At 37.3% G+C, this 25,305-nt stretch overlaps 1 protein-coding gene across 4 annotated transcripts in view; it reads right to left on the bottom strand.

Moving 5' to 3' along the window:
• Positions 1-25,305, bottom strand: part of Lpp (LIM domain containing preferred translocation partner in lipoma) — a 650,099-nt gene that overhangs the window by 227,926 nt on the left and 396,868 nt on the right. For all 4 annotated transcript variants that reach the window (XM_076868851.2, XM_076868854.2, XM_076868852.2 and 1 more), the window contains exon 7: positions 22,414-23,094. In XM_076868851.2, the coding sequence (XP_076724966.2) occupies positions 22,414-23,094 (681 nt within the window). The remainder of the gene's footprint in view (positions 1-22,413; positions 23,095-25,305) is intronic.

Below are 25,305 nucleotides of genomic sequence, written 5' to 3'. Positions count from 1 at the left end.
ATGCGGTTTGCTTCTGATGGGAACAGGCACACTTTGGAAGAAGAATGATCCGAGTCACTCCACCAGCTAGGAAAGAGGCTGAGAACCAAAGCTCTCTGAATTCAAATCCCAGGCCACACAGAAAAAAAAGGGGTTTCTATCAAAACAGGCCTAATGTCACTGCTATTAGGGGAGGCTGCCTGGTCCCCATGTGATTTAACAGAACTCTTGTGTCTGCACTTCCTCCATCTGAAAACCTTCCTTTTGCTCCCAACTTTACCTGAGAGTGGGGGAAAGAAAATTAAAACAAAACATGCAAAGTGTTTACAAAGGCAATGGTAATATACCTGTCTTCCTTGTGGCCAACACTATTTTGATCGAACCTAAGCTTCTTTAAAGATCATTCTCCAACAAACATTTCTCTACAATTTTGGTCTTTTCATAGGTGAAGCAAAAGGAAAGGATAAAAGAAATGAAACCCAAAACACTATTTACTCTCCCAGCAGAGCAGCATGGTGTAAACAAAAATAATAGTTATGCTACCAGATTCTGAACCCTCATGGTGCTGCTACAGAAAATAATTTTAATGGTGAGCCAAAGAGTCTTGCAAAACACACAACGAAGCCATAATAAAATGGGATACTTATCCTGTTGCTGTGATTAGACCACTTCCATTCAATAATGGTAACTAATGACTTGTTTTTCCTTCGGTATTAGGAGCCCTATTACTGTGCTGAACATAACATACCTCATTTTGTTTTCCTAACTATGCTTGTTTCTCTCTCTCTGATGAATGCAATTCGATATTTATGAAATCACATAAAAATACTGTATAATCCTCCCCATTACCCCTTCCCAAATTGTATAAAATTATTTAGAGGACAATAGAATAATGTACACTCCAATGCATGCATCTTTTCCTCTAACCACTTCCAGCAGATCATCCCCCACCCCGCTTTTTCACTCTCTCTGGCTGGAGAACACACTGTACTTTGGAGATAATTGACTGTGGAATATGATGATGTTTATTCAAAAACAGGTCACACCGACTGCAATTTGAGAGTCTTCCTTTATCCTCTTACTTATTCTCATCCAAAGAAAATGCATAGTACTGTTTCCCACAAATCAGAAATGTGGAATCTTAATTACTTCCTTAGACTTAACCTGCTGAGAAAAATCCACTGCAAATGTGTCCTTATCCCCGAAGATTGTGGCGGTTCGGGAAACTCACCCTAGATTATTCATTTAGAATGAATTGCCATGAGAACAAGTGTGTGTTCATACCATTTTAACAGGATGTTCTACTATTTCTAAAAGAGCACATTATGGCATTAGATTTTATTTTCTCAGAAATATTACAAGTGCATAGTAACTATTCCTATCTGGGAAGCTGTGATGGGAAAGAAAACATGAGTTGTCAATAATATTTGTCATGGTATGAAAAAGAAGATCTTGAGGTCAAACTTTTACTACCATCTGCTGCCAGCTACTATCTTATTAAGAAATTCATTAAAGGAAAAAATGGAATCATCAAAAAGAAAAAGGTGGTAATCAATGAGAAGTGTGTTCCATGCAAATAAACTTCTGTTATAAGCAACATATCCATATTGTATAGGTTAGATTTTCATCCTTTAAGGTGACTTTCCTGGGATGTCATTGGGGCTTTAAGTCCTCAATCTATAAAATTATTCAACTTTCACTTCTAAGTGTAGGCCAGGCACTGGGTAGAGCAGGTGAGGCTGTGGGCATATTGTACCAACAAAGAAGCCACCTGGCTTTATTCACAGGTAACTTTTCAACACAGAATTCTTGATCCAGCCTAGGTCTCTTTTCTGTATGTCACAAAATTTTATTTTTTTTGTCACCCTGATAAATGACATCCCTCCAACACTGAACCCAAATCAGCAATTAGAATTTACTTTGACAAATGTTTACTGAATGCTTATTGTGCCATTTGGTAGATGCTAAGTTAAGAAATAAATGTTCACTCTTTCAACTGAAGAACACATCATTCCCCCACACCCTAGGACATCTCATTTCTCACTGTACCAAATTACAAATTACAGAACTTCTGGATTTCAATGTTTCGGGAATGGTATATGGAGTGCTGATTGGTTGAGGCAATCCTCCTCTCAACATATGGAGCATAGCCCCGTATAGACTCAAGTAGCATCATCTATATTTCCCTTTTACATGCATATGCAGGTCTTGTCTGGTTCAGAATGCCCTGTTAGAGCATGTCAAAATAATCTGACAAAGCCTGTTCTCAACTTGTTTGTGGGGAAAGAAGAACCAAACGTACTGGTAACCCCTCTTGAGAACAAGCTGTGTTATGAGAGTTATGTTGTACAAGTCAAAAAAAAGGGGGTTTAGAAATGCATCCAAATTTTTAGTATTTGTCTAGATAGAACACAAGCTTTCTCAACAGCTTTCACTGATACCCAAAAAAAGCATACCACCAAACAGAACCTTCCTCAAAACCTGAATATGAGATTAGAGGCTTTGGACAGCTTAAAGAAGTTACAAAGCTACTTCTTCTCCTTCCAGATGTTATTTAACACAATATATATACTTTAAATATGGGAATCCATAATGTTTGCAACTAGCAATAAGAATGATTTCAATCCCACAACTTTTCAGATGCGTCTTGGAGTAGGACGATGGAGTGACTGAGAACAAGAACCAGATGATGGGCTGGGAAATGTCTTCTGGTCTCGTCCCTATTCTATCCTCCACACCAAGCAGACCTGGAGGAAATGCTTCCATGTATTAGTTTCCTCACATGTTTCTTCTCCCATTGAAACCTTTTAGGGAAGAATTATCTTCCCCACTTCTGCATGAACAGCATCTGAGACAGGGCTAGGTACACAGCTTGCGCTCAATAGGTGTCTGTGGAACCAGTGAGAAAAACAGGGCTTTGACCCATATTCTATAACTCCCCTCCAATGCTAAACTTTAGATTGGCCAAGAAAACACTAGCATGGTCGCTTGAGTGGCTGAGAAAAGGAATGAAAGAAAGATTTGATTCCTGAGTCTGAGACACTAGTCCTTCCTTTTTATTAAGATTTATGTAATTGCACATTGTAGGAAATATTTTCATTCAGTCTTCTGTACAGATCCCCTTAAAACACATGTCTTGTGCTGAACTAGACTGACTGAAGTGGATAGTTCAGTTATGGTCTAAGCAAAGTACACAGTAAATCTGATAGTTCAATGGGAGACAGAATAGGCCACGTCAGGAACAAGACAACAAAAATGAGATCAAAAAGTTAAAAGCCGTTAAATTAACTTCCATGACCCAACTCAAAAAAGTAAAAGGAAGAGCTCTACGTTATATAACATACAGAAGAACTATCCGTCAGAGATGGACCTGGGAAAAATAGCTCAATAAATAACTATATGAATGATATACCAACGCATTTTTCAATTATATCCCTGCTATTTTACTTGTAAATTGTATGACTGCATTACCTGCATTTGTCAAGAATGATGGATTCTTTTTGTTGGCATGCTACTCTTCACCCTATCTGATTTTATTTTAATATATCCATGCCATTAGAATAAGCTATCTGGAGAACATCACCATGGGGAGCAAAATTATGTGAAATCTAAAGTGTTTCAAATGAGAGTATTCATTCACTGTAAATAGAGGAGCAGCTTTTGTATAGTCTTGCCTATTATTACTTCTAAAAACTCAGTATACAGATAGTATAATGGAGAGTTGTGTTAATACTGCTCACAGAGCTGTTATCTGCCACCATTAAACCTGACGATGACAGTTACGTCACCATTACGTTTTGTCCTCATATTATAGTAAGAAAAGTCATGGAAGCCACAACAAAATCAATACAAGAGAATTTTCATGTTATGAGCAAAGAATTGTATTTTAGCAGTGCAGTGGGAGGTGACCTACTGAATTTTGTTTAGAACGGTTGGTGCCTACGTATCAGCCGTCGTGGGTATTTCACTAATGCAGTTCCCTGCCCTCAGGTGCTCACAATCCAGTATGTTGGTGACGACATATCTTATTTGCAAAGAGTAAAAGAACCAACAGATCTTTAGGACTAGGAAAAATTATGCAACAACAGCATTTAAATATCCTTATTAGTTCTGCTGCCAGGTCACAGTAGATGATGCTGGCTCAACCACTTGCCTCACATTTCATGTAAGTGACACACTTTGTTAGACACTTTCTCTGGGCTAAGGAGAGCTCAGAAGGTCAGGCATAGACGGACTTGTAGAGAAGAAGAGTCATAAAAATAAGCACACAAAATAGAGAAGCAAATGGGATTCAAAGACAGCAGGAACTACTGTGGAGGGAAACTGAGGTCGAGGGAGAGAGAAGGAACAAGTCAAAGCAGAGTTGCAAAGGAACTATCAAATATCCACCCATTCATCCATGAGTGGGATCACTGAAGCGTGAGGTCTCAGTGGAAAAGTTACCTGGAGCCCATTTCTGGTGAAGGGGAAAGGATAATTTCATTTAGATGTTGTCACAGAAAGTAACTGTGGCTGCCTAGAACAGCAGTATGATTGGATGTTCTGAGACATAATCTTGAAAAATAAAAATGGCAGAAAACTCTGGAGGCCATACTGCTACAACACTGAGGTGATTACCAAACCCTGAATTTAAAAGGTATTTTGTTTGCTTTGCCACCACCTTGGGCAAGTAACCAAACAGAACAATACATGTTACCAATGTAGAATATGTCCAGTAGAAGTGCCACTATAGGCAGTACCAGCCCCGTGGAATGACTTTCCCTCTACCCAGTTTCCCCAGTCCCATCCCAGCCAGCCTTTAGGCCATATTAAATGCCACTTCCTTATAAAGGATTCCCTGAACATTCAGTTGAAGTGAACCCTAAATCATCAGGTCATCCAATAGATTTTGTCATTGGCCACTTTGGCTACCCATTTGTTCTACCTTGTATTGTCAATATTATCCCCACATGTCATTCTCACATGGGGTCCAGAATACAGTATATACTAAATCAATATTTGAGTAAGAGAGAGGTGCGAGGAGGGAAGGAGGGAATAAGTGAAGGAATTATTATTTCTAAACAAGCACTTTGGGAAGAGTAGAAGAAATACTTTTAAATGTGGGTTGAGAAAGAAAGAAAAGAAGCTCAGAGGCCCTCATGTGCATCTGCTCCTTCTAAGGAAGGTCCAATGAGGGGCCCAAACAATGTGTCACTTTTCACTTTCCACTCTAACTGTCCCTTTGTCACATGTTTATGTGGGGGATGTCAAGGGAATTTGGAAACTTGGTTAGGGGAAGTTGAGTTCAGTGGAATATTTTTACAAGGTTTGCAGTCACCATGGTGCATACTTATGTCATTGCCAGTGGTCACTGCATAGGAAGGAGCTCCTTGAATACCTCTAAAGGCACTGTGCCCACTACCCTCCTAGCTCAATGGTGTGGGAGCCAGAAGTCATGACAGGAACATATCCTACAACATTCAGCAGGGGAATGATGCTGGTGGAGGAGAGAAGCAGGCACAAAGGATATGGAAACACAAATACAATCTGCTGAAAATTCTACCAACAGACAGATGTGTAAAAGTACACACCCAGAGAACTACTTGGTGCACAAGGAGACATTACCTCTTATCAGGACTGTGCTCGATAACATACTGGAAACAATTACAAATGCACCACTGATTTAATTTCTTTTTTTGATGTGAATTGCACGGAGCAGAATTTATCAGCTTAAGAACCTGCACTAGGGCTGGGGATGTGGCTCAAGCGGTAGCGCGCTCGCCTGGCATGCGTGCGGCCCGGGTTCAATCCTCAGCACCACGTACAAACAAAGATGTTGTGTCTGCCAATAACTAAAAAATAAATATTAAAAACTTCTCTCTCTCTCTCTCTCTCTCTCTCTCTCTCTCTCTCTCTCTCTCTCCTCTCTCACACTCTCTCTTTAAAAAAAAAAAAAAAGAACCTGCACTAATAGTAAGTTTTTTTAACAGTTCACAAATAAAGGGAACTTGATGGATATTTTCCCAAGTTTGATAATCACCTTATATTTTATGTTTCATTACAAATAAAAAGTTATGCAAAATGAAGGAAGTTTCCCAAACTTTTAATATCAGTACTAATAAATTTCCATCAACCATGCTAGAGACTTTCTACTTTCTTTATAGAAAATAATAAAAATTAGGTTGTATGGAGAGGTGATAAACAAATACACAGTCGCAAAATTTACCCCCCAAAATCAGGCATTGAATTAATAAAAATTCTGTTGTTTTTTTTTTTTTTTTGATTTTGTGATTTTTTGAGGCCTTTTATGACTTTATTATTAGAGGGTGGTCCATTTGCTTTTCTCATTAGAAATGAGTATTCATTTTCTTTTATAATTGCTGTGGGCTAAATTATGCACCCCCTACTTTAATAGGTAATTAAGTTAAAAGGAAATCACTAGGGAAGACCCTAATTCAATATGATGGGGAAGATACAGCAAGAAAGCAGTCACCTATGAGCCAAGGAGAGAGAGAGAGCATGAGCTAAGGAGAGAGAGGAGGGCCTTAGCAGAAACCAGCTCTGCCAGCAACTTAATCTCAAAACTTCCCAGCCTCCAGAACCATGAGAAAATAAATGGCTGTTTCTTAAGTCACTGGGTCCGTGAAGCTTTGCTATAGAATCTCTAGCAAATTATTACAATAATTGTTCATAATCTGGCATTTTAAAAACAAGTTCTCAAAGTTATAAACTTCATAGTTATAGGTACACATAAACACACAAACACACACACACACACTTATAAATTAATCACACAGTATTATATTTAGTGTATCAACTATAGTAGCTAAAGTCAGTGTGGCTTCATCAGAAATCCTTACTTTTTACATATCTTATCACTGAGCAAGTATTTTGGATTGATTTTACATGTCCTTCTTTGTAAATGGTCTCCTGCTTTATACATTAGTAACTGCCAAGTGCTTCACAGAATTGAATCATTTAATACAAATATTTACTTGGCTTCTGAGTTACATGAAACCCTATCATCATAGAGTCACCGTCTGCAGATTCCTGTCAGATGGAATATTAAAGAATTCCATATCAGCTTGAGCCTTTCATTCAGTTTCCTGATTACTGATTTTCCTATCCTTCAGCTTACATGTGCAGCAATTCCAAGGAGGTGTTCCATAAGCAAAAATGTTGGGAACTGTGATTTCTCCCATGTTCCGTATATCCCATATTGTTTTGTTTCATGGTCAAGGGGTGAGGATGCCTTGATCAATGATGTGTGTGAAATCATGCAGTAACTTGCCTTCTCTGAAATGTGTCATCATCTGAATATGGGACAATTGTTCTTTCTCTAATCATTTCCATGTGTTCTTTTTGAGGATCGGATGAAATGCTGGATACAAAAATATGTTACTTTAAAATGTTCCCTGTTATTTGATTAAAGGCAATACCCATCAACATGGGCATATAATTATTTTCAATCTTCCCAAATTAGAGGTTTCAGAGTTGTTTTAAAGTCCAGCATAGGCTATGAGACTTTGGATAGTCATTGTCTTAGCTTTAAATTTCATGTGAATGGGAAGGATGGCTTGTTAGAAAAGTGGAAGCAGCATATTTATTTAATCTCTGATAGTATATAAACCAAAGAATTTCTTATCACTGAGCAAGTATTTTGGGTTGATTAAGAAAGTTATGGGTCAGTAGGGCTTTGTTATCAGTTAATACTGAGAATACAATGGTAGACTTTTGTTAATAGACAATGCTAACAGCAAGAATAAGGGGATATGGAAATCAACGACTTCCTCTTCATGTAACAGCCTTTTGCTAACAGACAGGCCCTTGCAATAGAAATCAACCTGGGGAAGGAGAAGAAAGGGGAAGAAAGGAAGCAAATGAACAAATGTCAGCATGCTTATGCTTGCATCTCTGAAGAACCTGGTCCTAGAGCCCCAGAACTGTCACAGAAGGCTCACCAGTCCAGGACTATTCATGTGACCAGGTTTACACTTCCTTGGTTTCCCCAAATAAGGCTCTCCAAACAAACATGGCCCAGGCTCACTCACTGGGCATTTTCCCTCCAGTAATGAAACTCCATGTTCTGTCCAAAGGTTTCAGAAATGACAGGTTTGGGGGTATTTATTCATTTATTTAATTTTCTCTCAGGCCAGATCTGTTTTGCATCAATGGGAAATGTGATTAGTAAATGGAACATTCATTTTGTTCGACTCATTCTAAAATTCAGGTGTAAATGGCCTGGATGTTACAGCATATTTTAACACTTCCATTTCCTTTACCCTTTTACAATCTCTTCTGTGATGACATAAAATTTTCACACTAATGTACAAAATAGTGTTATACTCCTGGTATTTGGCAAGAAGTTCACATGATTGAGTAAAATCCTATTGCTCTCAAAAACCTGATCATTGCTAGTTTTGCTAGTCTTTCCTTCTCAGTTGGAGATCTTGTGTTTATGCAGTCAACTGGGACTTAGGAGGACTATACCTTATCCTGTGTCTCAGAGGTCAGTGGTGCTTTCCTCTCTGAGGTTCAGCATTATGGACTATTCTCTCTCTCATTCTTAATTCCATTTCACAGACCACCAATCATACACTTAGTCTGCCAGTTGATTCATATCTGCCTGGCAAGGACACACTGGAAGATGAAAACCGAGAGAGGGTCTGAAGCGTTCTATTAGAAAATGTCTAGGAAGATCTCATGCAGACACAGTAATACAATAGCCTCATGTTACTATGGAACATGAGCAGCTTAGCATCCAGGACCTGGTCAAGATCAGCAGACAACTAGAATTAAGGTTTAAAGGTGGTTTGTTGCACATCAGTGAGGATTTTTGTTAACATTCTTTTATGAAGAGGCACTGTCATAGGTAAAAACGGGAGGGCAAATAGTCTTCGGTGAGTAACCTAATATTTCTCTGTTTCCTACCAATGTGAACAATCATGATTGAGATAGAACCTGCACATATATTTTTTTTTTGAGGGTGGACTACATGAGGCAATTCTTGTGAAGTTATCACACAGAGAAATCATAACATATCTTGGGTGTTCTCTAAGACTCACACTTGACTTCTTTTAATACTTGACTTTGCTTATATTTATAAAAGTTCAGAATACAAAGAATTTCTGGATCAGGAAAACTACTTCATCTCTCCATGTGTCAGTTTATCTGATAAATGAAAATTATAATAAAATCTAGTTGAAAGTTGTAATGGGAAAATAGAACCGAACCAGGGAAAGAGCCTAGCATAATACTAACAAAAATAACCAGTATTGTCAGGCTATTAACCAACAGAACTCTAAAGCATTTAACAAGACCCTCTATCATTTAAATTTTTAGTCCCAGTCTCTGGCTTAAACCCTTCAAAGTATAAGGATGATCCTTCATGTAGATGTGGAATTTTATCATCAAAAATGACCTCTACACCTGTCATCACACTTGAGGCCAGAGTTTTTCTTATAGTTTGGAATTCAAACTCAAGTAGACACCACATGGGTTAAAGGGAAGCCTGGGAAGCTTCAGTGGCAGAAGATGGGTGAGGTGTGGAATATAAAACTTGAGGAAATCATACATGAAATGAATGTCACATATGAAGCACACCAGGACTATATATCCTTTCCCACACAGCCAAAGCCATGTCACAGCAGTGCCAAGATACATGAACAAGCTGTGTTCAGAGGGTGATTGTGAGAACAACACCTGCTCATTTACTAAGCACTTGCACAGCATCTAACAATCCAGGCAAATTCCTGCTCTTCTGACATATTCTAGGGGAAATGAACAAAGAACAAATGATTCAAATATATAACATGTTAGGTGATCAAAAATTTTGAAGGAAAGTAAAAGAGTATAGGAGAATGGAGACTTCAAGGTACAAAAGCACATGAGGCAGAGTGGTCAGGAAGCCTTCTCCAGCTAAATAATATTCAGATGAAGTCTTACAGAAAGGGAGGAAATGAGCCATATGCATATCTGGTTGTTCCAAGCAGGAGGTACAGAAATGCAAAGTCCCTGAAATACTGGAATGTCTGATTGCAGACTGGCTGGAGCAGAGTGGAAGGAAATGGGAATGTGAGTTCAGAGAGTAGATGTGTAGACAGGGAGCCAGGTTCTGGAAGCCCAGCGCCGACATTTTCTCAAGGGAAGAGTTTGAATGGGATCGTGAAATAATATGACATATACAGGACTGCTCTGCAATGGAAACAAGATGAAGAGAGACTAGGGTGGCAGCAGCAGAGCAAGATAGGGTGGGGCTTGCTCAGAGCATGAGTGGCAGAATTGGTAGAAGGAAAGAGATTTTAGATATATTTTAAAGGAAATATGGAAGCATTCGCTGTGTGAAATACCAGAGTCAAGAATGAGTTCAGGGATTGGGCCTGAGCTCCAGGAAGAACAGAATCACCATTTTTGGAAAGAACAATAACTGTATGTAAGAGGAAAAGTGCGGGGAGACTGGGAGGTAACGTCTCCATTACTGACCACGGATGATGAAAGAAGCTTCATTGGGCTGGATGAAGCAAAGGCAAAGCCTCTCAAACTGACCACAGCAAAAGAAAAAGGACTACAATAATGCAGGCTGGAAAATTAACTTCAGTTCTGGAAACAGATTGCATCTAAATGAAGATGAACTTATTGGTAAAGTGAACTAGGATCTGAAGGGTAGAAGAGATCAAGAACATACCTGGAAAAAAAATAGATTTTTTTTTTCTATTTAAAGTCCCACAGAACTTGTGGATTCATGTCAATTTAATAAATGCTATTTCACATAATGACTGATTGACTGATTCATTCATTCTGGAATGCTTAATACACAAAAGACATTATGTTAGGCATACAAAAATTGAAATGAAAATAAATTTGGTTTCTACTCTCGAAGAACACACATTTTCACTTGGGTAGACATACAACATGATTAAAATTAACTGGGGTGGGAAATATGTAGCAGAATTAGGACTCTCATACAAGTGCAGATAGGAAATGTAGTGTTATAAACTATGTTGCTCCTTTGGAAAGCAGTCTAAGTTCTATGCAATAAAGTATTATTCAAAAAGAAAAAGAAAAAGAAATGAAGTACTCATACATACTACAAGATGGGTGAAACTTGGGAAACATTAGGCAGTGAAGAATCCAATCACATATGACAATATATTGTCTGATTTGAAATGCCCCAAACTCGTAAATATATAGATTAAAAAAGTAGTTGATTAGTGGTTACCTACACTTGGAGGGTTTGGAGAAAATGGAAAGTGATTGCTAATGGATATGGGTTTTTTTTTCTGGAGTGAGGAAATTGTGATGATGGTTACACAATTCTTCTAATATCCTAAAATAAAATTTAACTGTATACTTTTAAAAGGATAAATTCTATGATGATCAATGATAACAATAAAAATACTACTCATTAAAAGTATCTAATATTATACATATTATCATAAAAGAATGAAAATGTACATAAGAAATCCAGAGAAAAGATAAATTAATAATAAAGGGATTTGGTGAACAGCTAAGCTTCTCTAAGAGGTTCATACCAGAGTTAAATAGGAGTTTGCCAGGCTTAGAGAAACAGGAAGGAGAAAATATCCTTCAAGAAGCAGGCTAGTTTTTAATTTTGGTTGCTACTTCTTTCCTTTCTGAAAACTGCACTAACTATTGCTATACAATCCAGCCTAAGATCTACTGGATAAGAAAGAATAGTTGAAGGATATCCAAATAATTTTGAAGAAAATTTAAGTTTTGCAAAAGTTCTTTCCATATTTTTGATGTGGGGCCAGAAAACTTTTCCTGGGGAAGGGTATGTAGGTTGTGTTTTGAGCTTTGTATGTCACATAGTTTCTGTGGAACCTTCTCAGCTCACTGCTGCACTGTGACAGTAGCTAAAGATAATGCCTAGATCACTGACTATGGCTGTCTCCTACCAAGTATCATTTATAAGACTAAGTAGTAGCAGGTGAGATTTAGCAGGACCATAATTTGCCTGGTTCAGTTCCATATTTCCAGGATGCCTTCCTGAAATCCTCTCCAATTCTCACTTTCCTGTCCTTGCAGACACCACTAGTATCAGTTGCCTTCTGGATAAACTGCTTTATTAACATTTGTGTCCTTTGGTTGGGATGGATTGCAGGATTAAAACAGGGTTTCCATATACCCTGTGCTCTACTTTCTATCTGACATATTCCACAAAGGCCCATGTATTAAATGCTAGTTCTCCAGTACCATTGGGAAGTGGTGGAAACTTTAAGAAGGGCCTAGTGAGAGGTCATTAGGTCCTGGACAGAGGGCCTGCCCTGGGACTGAGGTACCTCAGTCTCTTCCTCCTCTCCATTTCATAGTTCAGTCCTGAGGTGATCAACTTTGTTTCTCCATAGGCTCCCTGCCACAATGTACTTCCTTACCACAAGTTCAAAAGAAGTGGGCCTTTCCTCATAAGTTGATTACCTTAGGTATTTGTTATTAGAATGCTAACGAACACACTATTGACAGTACTTATATCCAAATTCAACTTAAAGACTACGTCAAACAAAGAATAGCTAATAGATTCATAACAAGTACAACCAGTGCACTTATATCTTGTTCTTTCATTTCATAATAATTCCTATATGTACACTAAAAAATAAAGACAGTATCTATATTTGAGGACTTATAAATATGCCAAATATTAATAAAGACTGAATAAAATGGTGCCTATGAACTTGAATTTGGATTTATAGTTTCACGTCCTTATTTCTTAATGTAACATTTACTAAATCTTTGATTTTGAATAATATTAAATAAATATTTTGATCCAGAAACATAACTCTAATTTTCTTATTTTCTAAACTTGGCTGGGCAAAAGGGGTAGTGAATGTCTGGCCAACTATACAGTGAGTGAACACATGTAAACAGAGACAGGAACAGAGGCAAGTCGCAGAGCAGAGGAACACCGGGGTGGTCTTAGTGAGAACCTAAGTTCTCATCCTCCCTTGGGCATTAGGAGGTGGTGAGATCCTAGAAAAGTTGCCTCTTGAACATATGGTAGAGTTTTCACCATATCAAAGTACTTGGTGAATTTTGTATACGATTATAAAAGTGTTCTATGTTGTTATTATACATTTCAAAATGTTATTTTAAGTAAGCAACCTTCTGAAACAAACCGATCTGTATTTTCTAAAGAACATTCCTTGAATTCCAAGATGAACTAGAATAAATACCATATTATTTGCTAAGACTCTTTGTAAAAGTTGGATTTTCCATCTTTCACAAAACCAAAGGGCTAAAATCACAATCAAATCTTTGTTTCTGGGACAATGACATTTTTGGACTTGTACCAGTTGAAAATATTTTGATGTCTGCTACAGGAAACTTTCTAAGATACTGCATGCAAAGTATGTCAAAGATTTTCTCTTCATCACTGACACTATATACTAATAATGGTCAAATTTCTGTTTACTGGAGATGAGAACAACTATATCCTCTCATCTGAAATAGGACAGTATGAATGTCTGCAGCTGGGCAACAAGGAAATAAGATTCCTCAAGGGAACAATCAGTAAGTAAGGTAGTTGTTTTACGATGAAAATGGAATAAAACAAAGACCAAACTGATAAGTTGAAGTGAGTTCTCTCACTCTGTAAAAATTTAAAAAATTACCAGAATCTTCTGTTAAAATTATTTATTTAAAATTTCAAATACAAGGGGAAACTGGGATGTTTCTTAACCTCCAAATATGAAAAATATCAGACAAATAAATAATATTTACAGACATTTCTTAGTGTACTGGGATATCTATCCTGATGATAACATTTAAAATCAGTAGGGAGAGATTATGGAATAAGTCAATATCTTAGAGAACCTAAGAAAAAATTTTTCATAGGAGTAACTGTGAGATAGAACAAGAAACATTAGAATAGGAGCCATTTTCTACTATCAAGAGTCCTTACAAAAACGAATATGGAGTTATGTACAAAGCTAAGAGAAAAGATCATTTTGGCAGCTGGGCGTGGTGGCCCACGCCTGTAATCCCCAGCAGCTTGGGAGGCTGAGGCAGGAGGATAGTTAATTCAAAGCCAGCCTCAGCAAAAGCCAGGCACGAAACAAGTGAGACCCTGTCTCTAAATAAAATACAAAATAAGGCTGGGGATGTGGCTCAGAGGTCTGAGTGCCCCGAGTTCAATCCCTAGTTACACCCTCCCCCACCCCGACACACACACACACACACACAAAGATCATTTTGGCAATATTAATATTCTACTTTTTAAAGGCCATTTACTATTCATTTCACTTGTCCTAGACTATTCTTAAGCAATACTGAGAAGAACTGTGTGGTATAGAAAGAAGAGTTTGTTTCCTACTCAAATGTTCCACTTACCAATTATATATCTTTTTACGTTTCACAGCTATTCAGGCCTCAATTTTTTTTTCATCTAAGGGTATATTACCTAGTGATATTGCATGTTGTTTATATGTCTGACAATTTTTGTAGGTTAGTCTATGGATATGGAGAATAGAGGATCTTATTTTTTCTAGTTTGCAAATTTAAAAAATACCATTTCTTCAGTTAGGAAGTAAATATTTTAAATATAGGAAGTTAATTAATGGAGAGACAGTTATTCATAAAGAAAATAAAGATAAATTGTTTGCAGATGAAATGATCAGGTAGAAGAAGAGACTAAGAAATCATAAAGAAGCTAATAGAAGTATTAAGTTCAACAAGGGCACACGATGCAGATCAACATGCAAAAATTCATCTGTATTTCTCCATAATAATAATATTTTTTTTGCAAAGCAAAATTTTAAGGTACCATTTATAAGAGCATCCAAAAATATTAAATGCTTAAGGCAATTTTAAAAATTACAAAATTTTAATACATCATTGAAAGAAATTAATGAAGACCTAAGTAAACTACAGATATACCATATGCGTGAGTTGGCAAACAATGTTGTTAAGTTATAAGCTGTTTTCAATTTGATCTAGATTCAACACAAACCCGATCAAAATCACCACAGGCTATTTTACAGAAAAAAATAAGCTAATGACAAAATTTATGTGGAAATGAAAAGGACTTAGAACAAAGTTCTCTTCTGAAAGAGAATAAAGATAATGTACTTTTGTTGCCTGATTTCAAAATGTACAGAAAAGTGAGTGATCGAGATAGTGTGACATTGACTTATGGAGATATATATATATCTGATGAAATGGGAAAGTCCACACAGACACACACAATTAACTTTTGTCAAAGGTATCTAGGTGATCAAAGAGAGAATAGAAGTATTCCATCCAATTACATTAGGGAAAAATAAAATAAAAGAACAATTGGGGAAAAAATGAATTTTGACACTTATTCCAAATCAGGCACTCAATTAACTTGAAGTGAATCACAAACTTAAATTTACATTTTTTAAACATATAAGAAAAGAAGAGAATAAAACTTTGGTACCTCACATAGGCAAATATCTTAAGAAATACAAAGTACAAACTATTGAAGACAAAGTGTTAAATTGACCTTCACCAAAATTAAAAATGCCTGCTCCTTCAAAACCAAAATAATGACAATGAAAAGATAAGTTACAGATGAAGAAAAAATATTGCCAATGCATTTGTCTAAGGACTCTTATTCAGAATATAGAAAGTACTCCTATAAATATCATAAGAAGAAAAAATATTTTAAAAATGGGGAAAATATGAATGGCCAATACATGTATGAAAGATGTTCCACATAATTATTCAAAAGGTAAATGTAAATGTGCACCACAATGAGATGCAATCATATAACATGAAAATGGCTAAAAGACTGATAATACCAGGTACTATTAGAATCAGGGAAAAACTAACTGAACCTGATCCCAGTCTTCTCTCATACATACTGATAAGATGTAAAATGGTGTGTTGTGGCTTTTATTGTATGTTTTTTGTTTGTTTGTTTTTCCTTTGTTTGTTTTTGTGGTGCTGTGGATTGAACACAGGGACCTGAGCTGGCTAGGCAAGTAATTCATATATCCCTAGCCCTCCATCCTTATATTTATGCTATAGTTTGGATAGGTGATGTTCCCAAAACCTCATGTGTGAGACATTGCAGGAAATTTCAGAGGTGAACTCATTGTGTTATGAGAGACTTAACTTGATCAGTGCATTAATTCACAAATAGAGATTAACTGGGTAGTAACTGTAAGTAGGTAGGTATATATTTTGTTCCTGGTCTGCAGTCTTTTTCTCTCTCTTATTGCTTCCTGGTGCTATGTCCTGAGCTACTTTCCTCTACCACACTCTTTCACCATGGTGTTCTGCCTCATCTCAGACCCAGAGCAATGGGATTGGTCATCTATGGACTGAGACTTCTGTAATTGTGAACCCTCAAATAAGCTTTTCGTCCTTTAAATGTTTATTGTCAGGTTTTTTGGTCACAGTGGAAAAAAAGTTGACTAAAACTATTTAATTCAGGAAAAATGAAAGTATGTATATACAAAGATTTGTACATAAATGTTCAGAAAAATTTTACTTATGACTCAAAGTGGGAAAAGATAATCCCCTCATACAGGTGAATTGTCAAGAAAGGGTAGTGTATCCATACAATGGAACACTGCTTAGCAATAAAAATGAACTCTTGATACACACGATGTGAACACATCTCAAGTATAGTGAGTTGAAAAAAAAAAAACAGAAGCAAGATGTATGTTATAGGATTCCACTTAAACGAAATTCTAGAATAGCAAAAGAAAAAAAAAGACAAAGAAAAAAGAAAAGAATCTGCATTGTTGGAAAACAAGAACGGTTGCCTGGGGTTAAAGGTAGAAGGAATTTACCATAAGGCACAAGAGAGTTCTGTGTGGTAGTTTAAATCTTCCATGCCTTGATTATAATGATAGTTACACAGATGCATACCTTTGCCCCAAGTTATTCAATTAAAATGGGCACCTTTTATTGCATGAAATCAAATCTTAATAATATGAATCAACTAATTCTATGAACATAGAAGGGGAGGGGACAGAAAGTGAAAAAGATTCTGTGTATGTATGAAAACTAATCTAGCTACTTTGAGTATTGAGCAGATTTGTGTTTTTGCTGAACAACCTAGTATTACTTATTTTAGGATGGCAAAGGAAATTTCTCTCAGCATATTCATTAAGGATGTACTGGGGCTGGGATTGTGGCTCGGAGGGACAGTGTTCACCTCACATTCATGAGGCACTGGATTCGATGCTCAGCACCACACTAAAAAAATAAATAAAATAAAGATATTGTGTCCACCCATAACTAAAAAAAATACTTATTAAAACCAGAATGTATTAATATGTCAATAATGTCTTAATAGTAATATTCTTGTTTAGTGAATATACTTAAAGGAATTTAAGCATCAAATAATAATAATAAATAGTAGTAGTAGTAGTATTTGAGCTAAAATAATAAAAACTAATAATAATTCTCTGTATCAGTTACTCTGAGGGACACAAAGGTTTCAGATACTATCTAAAACTTGGAGTTAAATTGACTCTGGGGAATATATTGGTGGAGAATGGTTACATAAATGATGGTAGTATAATAAGAGTATAAAAACTTCCAAAAAAAGAAGAAGAAATAATGTGCAACTTGATTTTAAGAAGAGGAGAAGTCTTCATGAGAAAGATTAACACTTTACCTGGGACTTCATGGGTCACATTTGAATATGCAAATATTTTCTTCACTTGGGGGAGGACTGAGAAAGAATACCAAGAAAGAGAGCTTAGTGTGCAAAGCTATAGAGAGAACTAACAAAAAACAAAACTTATCAACTGGAAGCCTAGATGCTCAAAGGGGGAGATAAAACTGGAAAGCCAGTAGGGGTTTCAGTGTATTCCTTGTATGTCAATGTAACTGGAGACAGCTTCTTGAAGTTTCTGAAAAGGGTAATTAATGCTAAGGGGAGCACCAGTAATACAACTAATTAATCTGACACTAGGTATAAGATAAATGGGGGTGAAGAGTGGCTAGAAGAAGAGATACTTGATAAGAAGCCATCCCAAAAGCATGGGTGAGAAATGAGAACTGAATTCAATAGGGAGTGGAAAAGAGAATTAGATTTTAGACATGGTGGAAACAAAAAGCATTTGGGGATTAATCTCATGTGTATAACAGTGAAGAGGAGATCCAGATCTAAAACTCATCCTCGCCTCCAACCTAAATCTCATCTTCATTAAGCTTACTTCCATGTCTACTTGTGTCATGACCATACCAGAGCCACATCCAATGGTGCTGATATGGAGCTCCCGCCACCCAAATACTCAAAAATACTAAGATCCAGGGGATTGCAAAGGAAAAACCATAAGGACTATCTTTGGAAGTCCTGATTTGGAATTGTGGCTCTCCCAGGAATTTAACATGTGACCTTAAGTGGATAATCTCATCCCTGAGCTTTTGAATCTTCATCAGTAATAGAAATAAAATCTTCTGCCTATGTTTAATATTCACAGACATTTAGGAGGTACACTAACTGAAAAGTTCTGTCCAAAAGGAATTACAAAATATTGTCACCGACCTCCTTGAGCCATGTCTTCCATTCTCATCTTCACACATGTTCAGATATTGGCAACTGACATGAGGTGTGGGTACATTTATATGTATATCCACATGTGTGTGTGTGTGTGTGTGTGTGTGTGTGTGTGTGTGTGTTTGTATCTCCATCCCTATTGCAAAATATTTAGCACAGGGAATGCTATCAAGAAGGTTCTCTTTAAAATGCCAGCAATGTCTTTTCAGTGCACCCAATATACAAGTTATTATAAGAAACTTAAGCACCCTGATGTTACTGGAATGTCTGAAATGGTACTATATCAACACTCCCAAATATAGGTGTCTCTTCAATACTGACCCTCACAGTTCCTCTTCTCTGAACCATTAAATATTCCTCAAACATCAAATCTAAATGAAAAGAAATGATCTATTCTCACTTTTGAGGAGAAATATTTTATGCTAGACGGAGAGATGGTTTGAGGACCTTTAAGGTCTCAGTATTCTGAAGGATGCCTTCAAGGAAATTTCAATAATAGATGATTTTAGAATTTAACATAACCTCCATAGGTAGGATAAATTCACCAACTTCTGTAGTGTGAGCAGAACACTGCTTTCATGTACTACATGGCAAATATCTGCTCCTGTAACATAGCTGAGGTTGACCTAGATTCCGTTTTAAGATAAGAAAAAGGGTCTTAAGGTGCTTTGCTACTGTGGGCTTGGAATCATGACTGGTCAATAGGTTCTGGCTCTGGCACTTTTAAGCTAAGCCACCTTCTCTGAATATTGAAGAAACTACATAACTTACCTCACAAAGATGTGAAAATAATGCATGGGACAAAAATCCGGTGAATAACACAGAAGCATGGAATTAATATATTAGCTTTTCTAACTCAGCAGAGAGAAAAGATTCCACTGTATCTTTAAGAGGATTTCCAGCCAGAAGGCAACATTTTTCCCTTATAAAGACTTGCTTATAACAACATTTTTCAAGGAACTCAGCTCAGATGGTACAGGAAACACATTATGGCCTACTGCACCATGCAAATTCACTGCTCAGCACATTATGGGAACACAGATATAATCCTGGTCCCCTAAGCCTTGTAGGTTCTGATTTTATCTTTCTTCCTTTTTCTCTCTCCCCCATTCCCTTCTTCTTTCTCTTCTTTTGTATGCACTACAATGTAAGAACAGTAAAGCAGCTTATCTCCAATATATCATTTTTTTATTTTTCTTCAGTGGGTTTAATGCCAAATTCCCCAGAAATTTGCAATTTTATAAAGTATCACTGTTTCCAGATATAAAGGTAACTTTTCCATCAGTGACCAAAAAAAAAAAAAAAAAATAGAAATAAATAAAAGACAGTGGAAAAGCTAATAGCCCTAACTTGGCAATTATTTAGCCCTTGGAAATTTCCAAGCCCTTTTGCAATTATTAATTAATTAGTGAAGATGACGTTCCCACTTTACTGAGGTTGAAAGCAAATAAAGAGGTCTAAAAGTTTTCCTCAAATTGAAAGTGGAATATCAAGGAAGAACTCACGCAAGTAGTTACATCATTAAGCCAAATAGAGTCAAGATGTAGAAAATAAGGTCAACTGTGCCCAGGTGCAGTAGAACAAAGGAATGTTCTCCTCAAGACCAACTGGGAAAAAGCCCACTCCTCCATCAGACCAGGCACCCACAACACACACAGAATATATCTTGTAGCTGTATCAGTCCCTTTCTCCCTTTCCCAAAGCACAGACAGATGGCTAAATGTCAACCTCTAGCCACTCCCCTTAATAATCACAGCGAAAAGTACATAATCTGATTCTCATTTTTAAAATGCTCAATTGAATATGATGTGAAAACACGACACTGTTGAAAAACAAATATTTAAAAAATTTAAAAAGTGATATGAAATCCGCCGATTTCCAAAATCTGTAATAGTGTAATAGATCATCTTGAATAACTACTTTACTCACATAGTAAACAAAATGAAGTTGCATGATTTCTGGTGAGTAGTTAATAAAAATTCATTCCATCACCCAAAGCAGGATGATGAAACAGATTTAATGTTAAGGATGTGGCTGGACTCAAGTTCTTAGATTCAGGCTTTACAATGAACTCGGATTCTTTTTCCTCTGTTGTTTCTGAATGTTTAACAGGACTAGCCTGAGGATTCAATGTGGTAACTGGTAAACAGAGCACTTGAAGATTGGCTCAATCAAGGATTCCCTCCAAGTAGATGGGAAGCTTTTACTATCTCCAATGTAAGGTTCCCCAAGTGGGATAACAGCACCCTCAGAGACTGTCTCTTTTCCTTTTGATTATCATCCTTTGAGTCAGGTTGTCTTGGCCAAGGCAAAATTGCTTACCTATTAGAACTTAAATGGTTCTACCCACTGCTCCAACTAACTATTTTATTTTATTGTAATCTTGACTTATTGCAGTTGCAAAAAAAAAAACCAGTGAGGTAAAGTTCAATAATCTTAATTTATCTAAACTGGTTTCTTTCTGGGGCAGGGGGGACTAATGTAAATCTACTATCATGTTAACAAACGCAAGTCATACAGATTGTCTATTTTAGATAAGCCTGCTTTAAAAAACAAACACAAAACCCATTTAATAACATTTATCATCATAAAGAGACAATGTTTTAAAATCACGTAACATTTTAACTTGGAATCTTGATATTGGACAATGATCATGGCTGTTCCACTTTGTATAATGGTTATGCATGATGTTGACAGATTCCTCCAAGCCCTTCACAGGTCCCATCTAGGAAGGTCTATAGTTCTCTAAGGAACCTGATATTCACTTAGAAAACTATTAATAGAGCAGAAACTTACATGTGAGAAGAATGGTTTAGTAGATACCCTGAAGGAAATTTTTGTTATGAGGTTGAGTATGAGAATGGATCTGTCTGGAAATTGACAATCTTGTCAAAACTATGGAAAGGAATGAAATATAGATACATAATCCAACCTTCCATCCAACACATCCCCTCAGTTACGATTCAGCTGTAGACTAATGGAAGGCTTTCAAATTCCTGATACCTCACAGTTCTAACTGAAAGGAAAGGCTGGAAGCGAGCTCAGTTTCTTCGCTTCACCATTTCCAGTAATTCTCATTGGTTCCTCTGTCATGGTGGGAGTAAAAAATATGGTGTTGGTTTAGTACTAATAGAAAATCCCTGTTGTTGTCAGTGGGATGTTGAGTATTATGCCTTATGTAGAAAGAGGAAGAAATTGAATGTACTGACTAAAAAGGTCAAAGAGCAGAAGATAACTAGTATTCATAAAGGATTTTTAAGCATTGCTTCGTGGGTTAAAGGGTGAAAAGTGAGATTTTTCTTGGAGGATCAGTCATGTGAATAAACAAGGGGCAACAGACCAGTCCTACTGTGCTGCGACTTCTCTGAGCAAACTCTGAGGTTGTCTGCCTTGCTGAAATCCTTTTGGCCTCGGCCATCTCCTGAGTCCTTGGCCACTTGTTCTACCCCTGCAACCACTGTGGAGCCAACACATGGGCACAGCCCAATAGCAGCTCACCTCAAACCTACCCTGCACACTTCCCACTTAAAGATCTGGGAATGTTCTCTATCTGCTAAAGTGTAAGATGATGCATGCTTATTTAATATGTAAGCAAATGAAACTTGTGTGAGGAAATTCCTGCTCCAAAGAGGGTTGCTTTGATGAACAGGAAGATAATTTTCTCTTTCTTTGCAAAAACAGATTTTCCTGAGATACTATGGTTGATGTGGCTTTTTGGGAGATGATCCTTTAAGAATGAGCAATTGGTTGCACCTGCTACTACACAGTAGCCCCACTGATGACATATTTGCATATAAAATCTCTCTCCTTCCTACTTTACTCTCATCCCTGGGATTGTATTTGCTAATGAAACAACAGAGTAGCCTGTGCACTTTGGCCATCAGCTTTGCTTTCTGGTGAAGGTGTTCTAAGTGAGGCCCACCTTTCCCCCATCACTGTGTTCATGAATTTCTTACCTTTGGCTGCAGTGGTGGCGAGGGGGCTGATACGGGATCTGTGATATAGGTCTTCTTGGAACCAGGGCCTGGATACATCCCAGCGGTGTTCTGGGTCCCCATCACAGGAGGAGTGTACCCTTGTTCTCGCTTCCAGGTGTTTGGGTGACCTTGCAGACCATAGGCAGGATCAGAGTCATTTCTGCCCCCATAGGCAGACCCTCCTCCATAATAGGGTTCATAATAGCGTCCTTGGTTGGGGGCATAGCCATACCCAGGCTCGGGTTGAGGTCCTGGTGGTGGAACGTATGCATAATCTGTGCCTCCCCGGCTTGAAGGAGGTGGACACTGCCCAGAGGCAGGGCCTGGCTGAGTGTTATAGCCATGGGACCCTGGGCCATAAATCTGTCCAGATGAAAGGCCACCCATGTAATGAGGGCTAGGCTGGGCTGACTTCACTTGCACATTGAAGGTAGGCCTTGAAGGGGTGGATGCCGTGGTGTAGGAGGCTGGGACTGGCTGAGGCTGGGGTTTGAGTGTTCCAATTGGAGTCACAGGGATGGGGCCAGCCTGGGGTGCAGGCTGTGGCTTCGTTGCAGACTTTTTGGTTGCTGTAAGAGGAGGTTGGTTTGGGATGACCATTCTCTTGTGTCCTGTGACAGGAGTGGAGACTGGAGGAGAGGCTGTTGTACTAGTAGAGCCCTAAAGAAAGAGAGGGAGGGAGGGAGGGAGGGAGTGTGTGGGGGAAGGGAGTGTGTGGGGGGAGGGGGGGAGAGAGAGAGAAAGAGAAGAAAGAATTGCAAAGATTATCACCAATGAAACAGAATAAAAATCTATAAATTAACAAATATTAATAACTTATTGCTATTTATGATTTAAGATGTGTAATACACATAAGGCATGGTCCTACCCTCAAAGAGACTAATGCAAAGATCAGTTGTGATTCTCTGCACTACCGGTAAACAATTAAAAAAGGAAATCAAGGAGATAAGTCCATTTATAATAGCATAAAAATTAAGAAAACACCCAGGAATAAACTTAATATGGTAAATTACATATGTATATACTATAAACTATAAAACATTGTTGAAATTATGTATTCATAAACTGAGAGACTTAATGTGCCAAAAATGTCCTTACTAACTACAATTATATATAGATTCTTTATAATCACTATCAAAATCCCAATAACATTTTTATAGAAATAGAAAAAAAATTCTAAAATTCAAATGGAGCCATAAAAGATCATGAATTGCCAAATCAATATTGAGAATCAAGAATGAAGCTGAATGAACTACAATTCAAATATAGCACAAAACTACAAGAATCTAAACATTGTGATACTGATACAAAGACAGACAGACCAGGAATACACACTAGGGAAAGTGCAATCTCTTAAATAGGAATCGAGGAAACTGGATATCCATGAGCAAAGAAATGAAAGTGGACCCTTACACCATCAACTAGAAATTGATTAAAGACTTAAAGATGCAAAAGACTTAAGACCTGAAACTAAAAAGATCTAAAGGAAAACACAGAGGTGTAAAGCATCATTGGTTGCGGCAACAATTTCATGGATATGACGTCAATAAACATGGCAGCACGGACAATGGAAACAGAAATAAACCAATAGGGCTATATAAACTAAAAAAGTTCTCTGACACAGCTAAGGAAAAAAATCAACAGAGAGAAAAAGCAAACTACAAAATGGTAGAGAATAGTGCAAATCACATATCCAATAAGGGGTTAATAGTCAAACTACATTCATCATGAGTTCATTCACAAGACATTAATTAGAAAACACAACTATGGTTAAATGGCAGAAAGATCAGTAGAGGAAAGGGAGTAGAGGGTGTGGGAAGAGGGGAAGGGAGGGAAAGGTACTGGAGACTGAATTAGAACAAGATGTATCCATGCTTTTATAATTATATCTAAATGGATTCTACTATTATGCATAACTAAAAGGAACCAATGAAATGTTTCCCCATAGCAGTCAGGATACCTATTAATAAAAATGAAACAAAAGTAATATTGGACAGTAAGTTGGAACTCTTGCACACAACTGGTGGGAATGCAAAGTTATGCAGCCACTAATAGAAAATAATTTGGAGGTTCCTCAGAAAATTAACATAGAAATTTCCCTTAGAAATATTTACTCAATACAGTTGAAATCAAGATCTCTAAGAGATATCAGCACTCCTTGTTCACTGAAGCACTAGTCATAATGGCCATTAATAGTTAAATAGATAAAATGTGTCATACATATACAATGGAATACTATTCAGCCTTTAAAAAGATGGAAACTCTACAATATGCAAGAACATAGATTTACTTTGAGAGCATTAGAATAAGAAAAATGCCTCATTCACAGAGAGACAAATACTATATGATTCCACTATATGAAGTATCAAAGACAGTCAAACCCATAGAATCAAGGGGTGGATGGTAGTTGCCATGTGTTAGGGAGAGATTGAAAGTGGAGTTTTAGTCAAGAAATTTTACTCAAGTAACATGAATTAGCTCTAGAGGTCTGATGTTTGATTTTTGCCTCTGGTCAACAATGATACATCATACAGTTCAAATTTTGTTCAAGTAGCAAGACAAGAATGTATGCTATTATCCTGACTTGAGCAAATGCAAATCTGAGTGCTTGCACCAGGAAAAAGATGAGCCACAAGAGGTGCATCTGGCCTGTTCTTGTGTTCTGGCCACACCGACCCTCCTTCAGACACACATTCAACAGTCACTATGTGTCAGCTCCTCTACCACATTATCAAGTTCTCTGGGACAGGGAGACATCTACTATTCATCCAAACATACTAGTCACCTTCCCTAACCTCACAGAGTTCGACATATTGAAGATGCTTGGAAAATGACTAATAGAAAAAAATGCCATATTAAAAAGTTCTGAGT

Source organism: Callospermophilus lateralis, chromosome 10 (genome assembly GCF_048772815.1).
Source record: "Callospermophilus lateralis isolate mCalLat2 chromosome 10, mCalLat2.hap1, whole genome shotgun sequence".
NCBI classification, from domain to species: domain Eukaryota; kingdom Metazoa; phylum Chordata; class Mammalia; order Rodentia; family Sciuridae; genus Callospermophilus; species Callospermophilus lateralis.
Note: the sequence above shows the minus strand (reverse complement) of the source record. Positions and strands in the feature narration are given on the sequence as shown.